At 36.5% G+C, this 15690-nt stretch overlaps 1 protein-coding gene across 1 annotated transcript in view; it reads left to right on the top strand.

Annotated features, from left to right (window-relative positions):
• The first annotated feature begins 1189 nt into the window (after nt 1-1189).
• Nucleotides 1190-15690, top strand: part of LOC106879446 (uncharacterized) — a 34845-nt gene continuing 20344 nt past the window's right edge. The window contains exons 1-6 of the mRNA XM_014929000.3: nt 1190-1337; nt 5791-5873; nt 6795-6938; nt 7846-8040; nt 10108-10172; nt 14595-14745. Coding sequence (XP_014784486.1) covers nt 1205-1337; nt 5791-5873; nt 6795-6938; nt 7846-8040; nt 10108-10172; nt 14595-14745 — 771 coding nt within the window. The 5' untranslated portion in view covers nt 1190-1204. The remainder of the gene's footprint in view (nt 1338-5790; nt 5874-6794; nt 6939-7845; nt 8041-10107; nt 10173-14594; nt 14746-15690) is intronic.

Here is a 15690-nt window from a genome sequence, read left to right as displayed (position 1 = left end):
ACTACGTGGTTGGGAAGTAGCTTCTTAAACACACAACCATGCCTGACTCTGGAATATAAAATAAAAACTAGTGTGCAGATATAGTAGCCTTGTGAGTAGATTTGACAGATAGAGACTGAAAGAAGTCTGCCATATATATATATAGGAGAACAACAGACTTAGAAGCATCAAGTGGATTGGCATTTTAAAGAAATTTAATTTATTTTCTCTGTGTGTGTGTGTGTGGGGGGGGTATATGTGTGTCTCCTTATCTTGACATCATGTGAAGGTAGTAAATGAGCATCATCATTATGCAAGCGCTATTGTTAGTTTCCAGCCTTCCATGAAAAGCGTGTCTGGCCATGTGGAAGTCTTACCTTTCTTGGAGAGAGGTGAGGATTGGCAACAGGAAGGATATTTGGCTGTAGAAAACTTACCTCAACAAATTCCATATGACCCATGCAAGCACAGAAAAGCAGATGTTAAACGATGATGGTGGAGTAAATGTAACAAGAAATAATATTGAGATGATGAGAGCAGTTGAATGGCAGACAGAAAGCCTTGTGGCATTTAGGTTATGATTTCAAATGCTGTTGTGTTCGGTTCCTAGGGTCAATAGGAAAAAGTACCAGAAAAAAGATTGTGGGAAACAAAGTTTACAATGTCCTAATGTTTCTCATTAGGGGTGTTGTCCCTCCCCTGAGTGGACCAGCAAGATCTGAAACTAGGTGTGGCAAATTATCACTTTGATTTTTAAAAACTTCAATTTTTTAAAAAAGAATTTCTTTCCATAGTTTATAATATCTGTAACGTAAAACGAGTAACTAAAAATCTGTTAGAGAATCTCAGTTTTGGAAAATTGTATTTCTGTTTTTGAAAACGTTGAGATCCAAAGAAATTCTTTGAAAAAATTATCTAGCAGTGCAGTAACTTTCCAACACGCTTGCCTATCCGACTACATCGTCCATCAAAATTTGTGGACTTGGGGAATTGTGCGTGTCTTAACAGGTGTATGAGTGAGTGATGATTTTAAACGTTATTTTAACCAGTTTGAGATTTTATATATCCTTTGAATGTGAAAAATATCATTTAAATTATTATTATTATTTATTTTAATAAGTAAAAAACATTAATGTTATAGTTAGAAGTGGGAGAGGTCGAAACTGCGGCTAATCGTCAAACAATAACTTTGCTTCGGAGAAGGATTTCCACTCAAATCAAGAAGATGGCTCCTGTACAGCAAGATTCCCTTGAAGTGCAACTTGCACAAGGACTTGCAGGCAATGAACCAGGGACTCGAGATAAAACCTTTGCGACTCTACGTAAATTCGTCCGTTTGCAATTGCCATATTTGAAAGGTGAGTGAAAATTCCGAATATGAAGTGCTTACTTGCTAATTTCTGTTTTGGCTTTTTAGACACGTGCTCGAGCTGCCAACTTTGTTCGTTAATTAAGAAAAAGTTGAATTATTTTTTACTTTTCTTATTTTATTTCATTTAATCATGTAATTTTACTGAATTGAAGATCTGCTTAGATATAAATTGATTATGAACAAATAAAATCAATATGCGGTACCTTGCTAACATGAACTTATGTAAACATCCTTTGCAGTGGATGACACATTTTCTTATGATACTTGACCATAAACTTAATGAATAAAAGTGAGATTCACCTTTTCAATCACATTAACAGAAACAGTATATTCTGTAGCATCTTGTCTCTTCACATCCTGGAAAGTTTGAACTGGCTTTTGCTGGTTGTCCTTATCCTTCCTTCACACTTTATCTCTTTTGATCAACTACGAAACGGGTCGACACGTGCAAACCGATGATCAGATAGGAGTGTATCGTTGCTATCGTGTTTTTCCAGATTACATTAACTATTGTTCTTTTTCTGTTTTAAAACAATGTTGTGTATTTTGAGAACAATTTAGCTGTTGTTTTTAGCATATCGAACGACCATTTCCACACTCTTTCATATTTCCAGACTTTGTAGTTACGCTTTGCATCACGTATTTTTCGGTAGATGGAGAGGTACATTATTTACATTTGATGGATATTTGTTGTTAATAATAATAATTTTCGAAATTATTATTATGCCTGGAATCGAACTCTTAGCCCGTGCTCTTAACCACTGCACCATATGCCCGTGGGCAATTATTGAGTGAATTTTAGAGCTTATAAATCTAATATTTTCTTATCCTTCCTTAATACTGGTTCCCATATGCTACTCATATCTGCACTCGGTCTGCTTAGGAGTTTGTTGTGTCCTAGCATATGTGCTGCTTCTTTTAGTTTTCGTATTTTCCAATGGTGTTCTCTATCTATTATTTTAACTTCATCCCACAATGGCAGGTGGTCTCTATTTTTCCTTACATGATCAGCTATACTCGATTTATCAATATCTCCTCGTGTCACAGCTTTGCGATGGTCATCTACTCTTATTTTGAGGGGGTGACATGTTTCGCCTTTGTATATCCTACCACAGCTGCATGGGATGGAATACACGCAGTCTTTGGTCATATTCTCTTCTATTGGTGGTTTTACACGAAGGAGATATTTGCGAAGTTGTATTACTCTTGAATACTGTCCTGATGTCATATGGGCCCCATATCTTTTCGGAGAGGCCTTTCACATAGGGTAGACAGACTGTGGATAGTATGTTTTGGGGGTAGTTGTTACTTAATAGATTGTTACTTACCTTGATCATTTCTTCGTGGAGGGTATCACGATCGCTACTTATATTCTTTGCTCGATGTTTTAGGCACTGAGCAATCCCTGTCTTTACACTGTATGGATGGTGGGAATTGAAGTTGAGGTATCGTCCAGTGAAGGTCGGTTTGCGGTATACGGATGTCCTGAATCCATTCTTGGTGCGCGTTATTAATACCGCCAGGAATGTTAGCTGATTGTCATTTTTCTTTTTCCATTGTGAACTGTATGGATGGCTTTATTGAGTTCACATGATCTAACAGCACATGGACATCTTTCTTGTGGGTCCAGAGTATAAAGGTGTCATCAACATATCGCAGCCATAGAGTTGGTTTTAGTGGTGTTGATCCTAAAGCCAAATTCTCAAAGTATTCCATGTATATATTGGCTATTATCAGTGAAAATGGCGAACTCATAGCTAAACCCTCTTCTTTTCGATATATATCAGTGTCCATACTGAAGTAGGTAGTTTCTACACAGAAGGTCAACATTTCCATCAAGTTTCCTATTGGTATACTAGTGTGTTCTTTTAGATGGGTGTTTGTCGCTAGTTTTTCTTGAATCACCGATAGTGCTTCACCAGTTGGGACTTTCATGAACAGACTTATCACATCTAGACTCACCATCTAGTTGGATTCAATGGGGGTATCCTTTATCAGTTCTGTGAAGTGGGTGGAATTCTTCACATATGTTGTTGACTTTCCTGCTAATGGACTGATTATATCCATAAGGAAGCGGCTCATTGGATGACATAATTCCTCATCTCTTAAATATAGAACTGTATTTGGAAAGGGTTTTAAAATAATCATTTTTAACATTGACACGTGGACACAATTAATCTTTTATGCGGTGGGGGATGCTCAATTAGATCAACTTCATTACTTGGATTGTATTTGTATTTGAATCTACCCCCAAAAGGATTAAAGTTGATTCCGGAATATGAACTCAGGACACACAGGGATTTAATTAAATACCACAACATTTAATTGCAGCTTTAGGCTGTAATATTAGCAATTGCTGTTAATCTTGGATCAGCTGTGACCATCCTGCCTCTATTCCAGACAGTCTATTTCTTATTGGCCTTGGGACCATGTTGAGGTACCCTTGTGTCGAATAATAATGGTAGTAAGTACGGAACAAAATGCGTCTTTTCTAAATAGTTGTGATCGCTCTTTAAAATCATGTCATGGCTATGAATAATGTTAAAAATTAAAGAAAGTGGTGGGCTGGAGTCAAACTAAGATTCTCAAATAGGACGAATTTACGAACTAGAAATTTTTTATTTCCAACTTCACACCTTAATCGAGCCCAACGTAGATATCCACCCCGTTACTACCAAAAACATTTACCATTGTATTCTGTCATCTCCAGACCTTTTCTTCACCCTCAGTTTTCAGAGTAAGTTCTCCACTATGTTGTGAAGCTGCTATTCATATACATCACGCCAATTTGTTCACTAGAGTTAGCCCTGAAAGTCATTCTGAAGCTGGATGTAAAGAATGCTTTTATTCTATCTGATGTTAGGTTCTTTTAGACAATATGGCCAGCAGATTTCATACCAATTGGTATATGATTCATATTTCTGTTCATCTGATCATTATCATGGCAATTATAAAAGTTCGTTCAAATGTGTTGTACAGCAAGGAGATCCTTTGAGGTCCATTCTCTTTTTCATTTTTCAATCAATGACATGGCCAAATCTGTGGGCAGAGAACTCAATATGTGGTACCTTGCTAACATGAACTTATGTAAACATCCTTTGCAGTGGATGACACATTTTCTTATGATACTTGACCATAAACTTAATGAATAAAAGTGAGCTTCACCTTTTCAATCACATTAACAGAAACAGTATATTCTGTAGCATCTTGTTTCTTCACATCCTGGAAAGTTTGAACTGGCTTTTGCTGGTTGTCCTTATCCTTCCTTCACACTTTATCTCTTTTGATCAACTACGAAACATGTGTCATGCATGACCAACAATTTTATACACCCCAGCCATTAAACCTGGCTACTCTGGTTAATGACTTCTTGTCTTCCAGAAAAATGAGTCCTCATCCCTAGGCAGAGTGTGTACAGTCAGCAGGGTCTTACACACAAGTTCATTAATGAGGAAAACTAGTGATTGTGGAATGATGATGTTAGTTTAGAGGAAAGCTATTGTCATTGATGCTGATAATAGAAGTTGAATATTCACAAATAAATGTCCAGGATTAGAGTATAGATCAACACTTTTCCTTTATCATCCATTGGGAATTTTTTCAATCTGAAAAAAAGCACATCTATTGCAATTTTGCTGGGGCACTCTGCATTGTGCAAATGTGGAACTCTTGTAGATAACTATGAACATTTTATTTTGTCAACTCAGTAATCCTTCATCACTGTGACAGGCAGATCAAAATAGATGACACCATTTTTTAGGAAACAAGAGATGTGTTTGATACAGCAGTTATGACCACCTTTGCTTGATTTCACATGGTCGTTATATATTTCAGCCGGTGGCATTTGATAAAAATGTGAGCTGTGGAGCCTCCACTTCCAAGTTTATTTCAGAATAGCACTATTATCTTGAAGGTCCTACTCCGATGCGTGGCTCCTTGTTATAAGCTTTTAAAAATTGCTTTTCATAATTTTTTAAACATCATTGATATTAGCTATTTATGATAGGTTATTATTGATTGGCTCAGGCCATGAACAAAGGCAATCCAGCCATCAGCAGCCCCATCCCATTTTGGGGATATATAGAGCTATGTGTCCTTTCCTTGTTGAAGATATTAGGATGTTAATTAAGGGAGATTTAGTTGCTATTTCTAGCAAGATGAGTGAGACCATGTAGAAGTTCAGTCTATTTGTAAGAGATTTTTATTACATTTAAATGGTTGGTTTTCTTTTCATTGGTACAGAATACATTTAATTTTCAAAATTATGTAGTTTGACCCATTAAGGTGTGATATGCAACGTCAAAAATATTGGAAACTCTAACACAACTATTTCACTTGTTTGTAACCCAACAATAAAACTAATGTTTTACATGTATTCTAGATGCTTTCTACCATAATTTATACTTCAAGTAATGACATTTTTCCTTCCCAATTACTAGAATCTTTAACACAAGATGATTTTACAAAGATATGGAAAGGAATTCATTACCGTTTGTGGATGCAAGACAAACCTCTTATGCAAGTAAGTAAAACACTATACTTATATACGTTTAGTGGATCTAATTTTCCTAGTGATTGAGATTCAGTTGAAGAAATTTAGAGTTGCTGTCTCCACTGGTGACAAAACATTAAAAACTTACATTATATTATACCAATCATCATCATCGTTGTTAATTTACTTCATTGATGTAATAAAGTGGATCTACCACAATTCAAGAAAATGAGCACAGGTCAATTGAAAGAGTAATTAGAAAATAAAGGTACAGACAGGTACATGCTGAAGAGGTAAGTGTGCTAGAATATTTAGTCATCACTTAACATCTCTGTATATTTTTTTTTCCACCCTGCTGGTAGAAGTTGGACAGTTCTTCTCATCACTTCTCCTTGGGTTTTCTTTACTCAGCTCTCTTATCCTTTATGCATGTTTCATGTTCAGCTTTCCCGCACACTACAATTGATTCCTGTTGTGCCAGGATTTTTTTTTCCCCTCTCACTTCCCTTGTGCTCCTTCATTCATGCATACTGATATTATGTGTCCACTACTGTATACTTTAATTTTTCTTGCCATCCATTGCACTCAATGCTCATGTTCCACTACGATTCAATATCACACTTGATTTGAATGGCTGTTGCATTTAAGTGAAAAATTGCAGTGAATTAGAGAAAGATACACAAAGTAGATTTGGTACTAGTTAAGCCTAAATACACTGAATGCAGAGTCTTCAGTAACCCCCCCCCCCCACAAACACACACACTCATAATTCTATTTATTTCTGGTATCCTTGAAAAGGGCTTACAAGATATAGGAATTCCAAATAGTCAAATGTTAAGTTTTTAACTTTTTTAACAGAAAATTGCTTTCGTTGCATATTTTGTTCTGTCAAGAACATTGTTTGATTACCAAAGAAAGTAATTGATTTTTCTTTGTTTAAATGTATTTTAGGAAAAACTTGTCAACGAAGTCTGTGAACTGCTTCTTCACTTTCCAACTGAAGAATATGCCATGATGTACATAAAAGCTTTCTTTGAGGCAGAAGCTCGTGAGTGGAATGGAATAGACCAACACAGACTGGATAAATTCATGATGGTTCGTACCAATTTCTGTAAAAATTTTAGAATTATTTTGATGCTGGCTGAAGGAATTCACTTCACAACCACATGGCTTAAACAATTATCTTCTACCACAACCTTGTGGAGTGAAGTTTGGTAGACAGAAATATGGAAACTGCGTAAGACCATTAGGTAAATGTATGTATGTGTGTATGCATTTGTGCATATGTATGAATAGGAAACTGAAATTGCATTGCACAAAAAATATTTTGTGGTATTTTGGTTACCTTCTTTCATGTCCAGGCCTACTCCACCTGTTGTCCCTTGCGAGGGTTGTGTCAACAATTGACTAAAATCTTTCAAATTGATGCTCCAGTATGGCTTTGGTCCAATCACTAAAAGGTGTCAAAGACTAAATCAAAGAGCTGGAGTCTATTTATCATTGACAAATAAATGAAGGACTTTGTGCAAACGGCTCTCAATCTTGAAGGGATTTTAAAATCTTTTTTAATTCATAAGTATGGCTTATAAGATGCAAGCAAATGTCAAATGTTGATCTTTAGTTGACTGTGCTGCTGTTTTCTGTGCAATTTGTGTAAGCAGTACATAGTTAGACATACGGCATTTATTTTCTAAATGTTCAAGTTGTACTTCACTACAATATTTCAGTACGTTCTGTTTTAATCTACAGTACATAACTGTTTTTCAATTCATCAACTACTCTTGCAGACTTTCTATTTTGACAATTTGTAATTATTATATTGTTTTGAGTTCATTGATGATGGGACAATCAAAATTGCTTGAAACACTGGGATTTATCAAGTTAAAGAGACTAAATTGTTTTTAAAATGTTAACCATGTGAACTGTGTAATAAAAATAATATGTTCATCTCTAACATTTAACTTATGTTTTATAAATATAAATTTTTGTATCTCTTTTCTAGCTTATCCGAGAGTTTGTAAATTCAACATTTATGTTTCTGTCCAAGTCAGGCTGGAAATTAGATCTCATAAAGCAACTGAATGTTATCATGGAAGAGAGTGTATTCAATGTAGGAAAGGCTATGCAACCTACAAGTCTACAGTTGCATCTAATTGAAGTTTACTTTTTAGAGTTGAAGAAAGTTGTCAATGAACAGGTTGGTAATAGTTTTTTATTTTTCTTTCTCCCTTCTTCATCTTCTGTGTGAGTGGATAAGTGCAGGCATGGCTAAAGATGGTTGAAGAGTCTGCTTCACAATCATGAAGACTTTGACTGCTGTTGTAGCTAGGTGGCCATCTATGTCTCTCCTTTCTTTTTAGGGTTATATTAACCACCATCTTCTTCCTTGTTTTAGGTGTGATTTGAAGGAGAGTTGGCTGGTATTTCTAACAGATCAGGTGACTGTGGAAGCTCCATTATTGGTTTAAGTAAAATTAGGTAATTGGAAATAGTATAGAACCCCATCAGATAGGTTGTAGTTATCAAAAGGCCAGATTTGTCATGCTGTCTACTTGAAGTTTATATTAAGGGTTTAATAGTCTGTGGAATATTCAGCCACCTTAACTCAATTTATAATCATTGATTGAACATCCCATTTTTTATGCTTGATTTACCTTAAATGAGTCAAGTACTCATATTGACCTGATGTTATCCCTAGAACAAAGCGTCTTGAAATCTTCATAAACAGTACTTAGGAAGAGTGTGGTAGTATATATTTCATATGTATGAGTAGCAGGAACAGTGAATAAATAGTGAGAGCAGTGTTCAAATTCCTGCTAAAAGCCTACAAACAGCAGCAAGAAGAAGCCTCTGTAGTGTGTCTGTTCTTGGGTCCCTAAATAAAAGGAATCTATAATTCTACAGGCTTCATAACCTATTACATACTCATCTTAATGAGATGTCTATTTTATATTGAATTTTGTGAAACAGTGTTAGTGGTTTTACAACAGGCCAATCATTGGTTCTGTGGTGGCTAGAGTGATAGTGTCTGTGCAACTTGAGAAAGCATCAGTTTGTTCGACCAGAGGCTATGCTAGAAATCTTTTGCTTGACATGCCATCTGGTTGGAAAACAAACTTCTTGACCATGCAGCCATGCCTGTGCCTTTAGTGTAGCTAAGAAGTTTGCTACCGAGCCACATGGTTTCTGGTTTAGTTCCACTGCCAGGCACCTTGGGCAAGTGTCTTCTTCTATAACCCTGGGCTGACCAAAGCCTTGTGAGTAGATTTGGTGGCCAGAAACTGCAGGAAGCCCATTGTTTGTGTGTGCATGCACTGATTTTGATATTCTATGGTTGTCATTGACTGATGTTGCTGACATGACTGGTTGCTCTGTGCTTTCAAAGACCTCTAGAATAAAAAAATATTCTTTATTTGAAAGCAGGTAAAGGTTGGCTGTAGAAAGAGCATCCAACTATAAAAATAGAAAAGCCCATCATGTGTGTGTATTATATATATATGTGTGTGTCTCCTTGTCTTGACATAACATGATAGTTGTATTGCGATCATACAAGTAGTATCAGTCATTTCCAGTCTTCCTTGAAAACATATCTGGACTGGGGGAAATATTACCTTAAATGGGAATAGGTGAGGGTTGGTAACAGGAAAGGCATCCAGCCATAGAGTATATGCCTCAAAATGAATTCTATCTGAGTCATGCACATATGGGAAAGTAAATGCCAAAATAAAAGATGAGAGCTGTAATGATTCAGGATAGAGATGGCACTGATTTTCAAATCCTTTATATGTGAGTGGCTGAGTATTCCACAGACATGTATGTCCTTAACCCTCTAGCATTCAAATTACTGTTGCATGTAATGCTTATTTATTCACACTGTTTTGAATTAATCTTGCACTCCTCTCTTAGTTTCAAGATCTCAACAATGTGATTGTTTATTTTTAAAATGACAACATAGGGTAGGTATGAGAGGTCATATCTGGTCAGTTTAAAGATAAATCAGGTAGACTATTTGGGCTGGATATGGCCAGTTTAAAGGGTTGGCAATTCTACATAGTTCCATTCGCCTAATTTTACTAACAAGCCATGGTTCATTTCAAGGTTATAATAAAGATACTTACCCACAAGGCCATACAGTGGTATTGAACCTGGGAGCTTATGATTGTGGAGCAAACCTCTTAACCATTTGATCATACTTGCATGTAATATAACTATTTTAGCATTTGTTGTTTCCACTATTTTAACAAAGTGTTTCTTGTTTCTGCAGCTCACCCCTGATACTGCTATCCATTTGTTTACTGCATTTGTAAATGTTTTTCCTGTTCTCAAAAAGTAAGTTTTCCTCTTTTTCTTCTTCTCTCCAAAAGAAAATTATAATACAATGGTTAATATTCATCTATTGTGAATATTAGATTCCATATCTAAAAGAGATCAGACAGTCTTCGATTTGAAGTTAAAAGCTTTTGCCTTACTTATGTTATTGTTGTTGCTAAATAGCTGCTACCATGCACCTGGTAATATTATTTGTTAAACTATCTTGAGAGGCAAAGGAAATCCTTTCCAGTTTAGAGACCTGGTATAAATGCTTACAACAGAGTGGACTGCAAAAGACACCCAAGGACTAGGTAGTGTGTATGAAGCCAGGCATTGAATGAAGTCAATGAGTTTTTCCCACAGGCTTATATACACAGTTTCTATTTACTATATTTCTCTGTATGGTTTTGATTGATATGAGGCCATGAGGGAAGACATTGTCCAATGTTTCAGTGCAGTGAGATTGAACCTAAAACAACATAGTTGCAAAGCAAGCATCTTGAGCACACAGTTACTCCTGTGTTCACAGAGCATAATAAATTTGACAAAAACAGGAATACCATAGGAAGATTTTGCTGTGGACAGTAATGTTGAACAGCATGTCAGCTCTTATTATGATTAACCCTTTCGTTACTAACCCGGCTGTAGCCGGCTGAAAAATTTTTTGGTTCATAAGACCAACCCGGCCATAGCCGGCCGAGAGTACCCATTGTTATTTAAATGTATATTTGAACCCAGATCTCGTTAGTACATTCGTTAAAACACCTGATTTCACTTTGCAAACAGTTGAGTTATTGTATCCGACATTGTTTGGCGTGATATTTGAACTCAGTGAATTTTGGAAGAATTTTTTCCACATTTTTTGCGACGTTAATTTTTTTCAACTTTGAAGATGGAGAGGAGTTTCATGCTACCAAGCAGTGATTCCGAATTTGAAGGTTTTTTGACAGAAGATATGGAGATATCGAAGAAAAGAATGAATGAGCTACTAAAGCACGTGGTGAAATAAATCGGATATTTCTGTATCCGAAACTGAAAGCAGCAACGGCGACAGCGAGGATGATTTTACACCAGAATGGAGTAAACACTTAAAAAAACGTTTTTATTAACAATTTTTCTGAGGAAACAGCGTCTACCCATAGTCTTTCTGAGGAAGCGAAACCTTTAGACTTCTTTTTCATGCTTGTTTGAAATGATTACTGCGGAAACAAACCGTTACGCAAAATGTAAACAAACCGGAAAAAAAAAGATAGCTTGTGGTTTCCTGCAACTGTAGATGAAATACGGGCATTTTTTGCCATAAATATTATTATGGGTATTAGACAGTTACCTAGAATAACAAATTACTGGAGCGATCAGGAACCTTTTGGCGATGAATATATTTCCAGTATTATGAACGAGTACGATTCGTGAAGCTGAACCAATATTTACATGTGAGAGACACTAGCAGGACCCCAGTACGTGGAGAACTTTGAGACAAAAATTATGCAATAGAATTGATTAAGAACCCTTCCTTTAATTATGTTCCAAATATCACATTAATATGTTGATAAATAAAAAAGTTACAGGTGTTTAATGAGACTAGTCTAAATTCATGATTATTTTAGAATTTAATTGAAACTCATGAGGGGTGTATTTTGGTCAGAAATATAGTAACAAAAGGGTTAAAAGTATTCCTGTTGTTAATATTCCCTTTTCTCCCCCCCCCCCCCCCCACTTTATAATTGCACATATTTATATTTGGCTGCTATTTCTGTATTTGAAAACTTCATAGAGCCTTTATTATTGGACCATGGGTAATCATGTAGACTAAGCAAGACAAGGACTGCTTGACCAGTACAATAACCTGCTTTGTCTTTTAAGCTGTAAGACTTTTACATTTTTGATTTTTTTTTTATGTTCCTTGCTTATTGAAAGTCATCACCACTGAGCATTGATTGGTGATGATGTTGCAGTAGGGGAAAACATGTATTAGGTAGTGCCATTTGCAGCAACATTCTATGATTGCACAGGCTTCTCTCTCAACAATGGATTGGTGTTTTTGTTTTTGAAAGGGTCCTTGAAGAGAAGGCTACTGACCTTCCTTGTTGTGATAGTGTCCCTCCCAAGGCTAGGTCAGAAACCTCTGTTTTGATGGTAAGTGGCATTCCAGGTTGTGGAACAGCAAGAATGGCATTTACCAATGCAGTCTTTAGAGATGCGATTGCTGTTTTTGCTTCTTTTGGCCGTCCTGCTTTGTTGAAATTCTCTCTGGCTCTTGTAAGTGGAATGGTGAGTCTGGAGCACTTAGGTATCCATTTTGCCTAATATGCAAAAATGCCTATTATTTGATTTAGTTCTCTCAATGTTCTTGGTTCTGGCATATCTAGTAGAGCTTGTTACCTCTTAGGGTCAAGTTTTATTGTTGAATTTCCAATATGTCCAAGGAAGTGGATTTGCTTCTCAGAGAATTGACTCTTACTCTTATTGATTGTCATGCCAGATGTTTTGGTTGCATGGATAAATCTCCTGAGGTTATTGTCATGTTCTTGATGATCTTTGCCAGCTATGATGATGTCATCTAGATAGGTAAAGGTTTTTTGAAGATTGTTTCTTTTTATGAATTCATCCATGACATGCTGGAAAATTGCTGCGGCGTTGGTACAACCAAATGGGAGACATTTAATCTCCTACAGTCTCCCCCCCACTGCTTTGAATGTTCTCACTTTATAGTCTTTGAGTAGGAGTTCCACCTGGTGATATGTTGCTGAAAATCTTGTTTGCTGCTACTTCATTTAGATGATCATTAATCCAGTGGGTAGGGTGTAGGGTAGGCATCCAGTTGTGTGTAGATATTTATAGTGTTCGAGTAGTTGATCACCGGTCTTGTCTTCCTTTCATTAGGTGTCATGAAGCATTGAGCTCGCCAGGGACTATGGCTTTCCTGAATTATGTCCTCCGAAAGTAAACTGTTTATTTTGTGCTTAATAAACTCTGCGTCTTGAAGTTGTAATTGGTTTGAGCTTAGAGGTCTTAATTCCAGGAAGTAGTTTGTACATGGTGCATTTGAGGCTTGACATGGACATGTAGAATGACACAGGTTTGAGCATAACCTTGAAGTCAATTGTTACTGCCGAGTGTTGACTGAGGATATTAATTCCGATGATGACCAGAGCTACAAGGTGGTTGGCCACAAGGAAATTAGCATTATATGCATTATTTCCCAGTTGTAGTTTGCTGCTGAATTTGCCTTTAACTTCCAGGTATGATCATATTGTAATCCCCAGACTGCAAGAAGATTTGCTTCTATAAATTTCCTGTCAGAACCTGTGTCAAGAAGGGCTTGTGTATTGTTGTCCTTAATTTTAACGGGTACCAGCTGTCCTGTACTATTTGTTACTGCTAAAATGATGGATAAGGTCTCATCACTGTTTTCCTCCAAGTCACTCTCGGGCTCTGTGATAGCTGTTGTTTTAGGTAAGTTTTGTTTGTTTCTTGGGGGCTTTTTTGAGAGGCAGACTTTCTCTTAATGGCCTTTCTTCTGACACATTTTGCAACTGGAGTTTCTCGCTGATTTTATTTATTAATTTTTTTTTTTGTTATGGATGTCTCCAACACACCAAAAGCATGCTGATTTAGTGACTGCAAGATGGAGTGATTGATCGATACCAGCTGAGCCTTGCGATAGGTTGCGAATATCTTCAATGCTTATAGAGCATTTCTAAGCCGTCATCTGATGACTTGAGAAGTCTTTGTCTGATTAATGATTGAAGCCCAGCCACAAAGGCATCACCAATTAGAATTTCTCTATAATGGTCTGCTTGTATTTTACACTTCTTGGCCGGCACCTGAAGGCTTGATACAAATTCTTCTATAGACTCGTTTTCTTCTGTTTTCAAGTTAGTAGCTTGGTGCATCATTATGTTTGAACCTTTCTTTATGAACTTTGAGTCCAGGCGTTCTGTTGCTGCCTCAAAGGTTTCAGCTTCTTCAACGATAGGGTAGGTCTTTGCTCTGCAGAGGACTAAGAGTACCTCCAGTTTAGATTCATCTGGAACTTCTGCTTTTGCTATGTAGATGTGTAGCATCCGTTTCCAGTAAATATACTCTTCCTCAGTTGGGTTTTCTGGTAGAGTCCTCTCAAACACTTTGGCATCCATTTAGAATGAAGTTTGAATAAAATTTGTCATAAACCAGTTCAAAGAAGGCTTTTATTCAAACTTCATTTCTGCTTGCTGTCTAATCCATTAATCATGGCTGTCCAACGATTAAGGCGCGTTGTTTTATATTAAATAAAGACAGTATCCATCTATCGAAATCATTTGACACTATGCCGCATTTTCATACTCAGTACAAAATAAGATATCTATATTTTTATCTATTATTTACTATTGTAGAAAGGAATTAATGATAGGATATTATAATTCATAACATGCATCTTATGCTTTGTTTCTTTTGTAGCACTGTTGTTGTGGCCAGCATCCTTAAATTACTCAATAAACTAATCTTTAATGAGAAATATCCTGAGGATGAAAAGGGTCGGAAAAGATATGTCTTAAATGGCTGTGAAGAACGAGATGCAACAGATTTTGAAAATCCAGTGACGCTCACAGTAAGTCTTATTGCTTACTAAAAAATTTCAGTGTGCTCAGAGTAGCAGCATTCACACACACACACACACACACACACACACACACACACACACAGAATTAGGGAGCTGTGAGTAATGTGGAATCTAACAAAGAGCAACGATTGAAACAGACTTTTCATTGCAGTTAAAATTTACATACTCTCTTACAAGTGACAGTATTTTATTTCCCATATCATATCATAATTTCTTGGTTGAACTCATTCAAATATATTTTATTCCATTTTCATGGATTTAAGTCAATAACTACTATGCATCTTGCTAGGTGGAATCAGTTGATCATGTCTGGTAGAGTGACTGTTCTGTATAAAAACTGATATAAAATAGAGAGGACCCTTTTGTCCTGCTGCAGAGAACCTCTCTAGTGCTGGTGGCATGATAAAACATGCACCCAATCAATTATATAAATTAGTTGATAAAAAGGAAGACATCCAGTTGTAAAAGGCTGAAAAAAAATTGAACAAATGGTGGAGATGTAAACACAGCAAGCTGCAGCAGCGGATCAGTTTTACCACTGACATGGTAAAATGCACCCAATCCATGATTAAAGTGATTGATGATAGAGTGGACATCCAGCTGTAAAAAACATGCTATACACAACAACAGCGGTTTGGTTTTCTTTACTGCTGTGTGTGCCAGACGCCAGGACTGCATAATGTTATGAAACTCATGTAACTCATGTCAGCAGAGGAAAGCTCTTGCAAAATGATGTTGGCAGAGTTGTAAACATGTTAGGAAATCCAGTTTAGCTAGTTTGTGTGGACTGGGCACAGTACATTGTGCATTTTAATATGCCAATAGTGGTAGAGAGGTTGTCTGCAGCAAGACTAAAGAGATCTCCCTACTTCGTCTCAGTTTATATTTAGAGTTAGTGCTCTATTGGCCATTATTAGTTTCATCTACAATAAT

This window comes from Octopus bimaculoides, chromosome 20, assembly GCF_046866305.1.
Source record: "Octopus bimaculoides isolate indiv1 chromosome 20, ASM4686630v1, whole genome shotgun sequence".
Taxonomy (NCBI): domain Eukaryota; kingdom Metazoa; phylum Mollusca; class Cephalopoda; order Octopoda; family Octopodidae; genus Octopus; species Octopus bimaculoides.
This window is presented reverse-complemented; position numbering and strand designations above follow the sequence as displayed.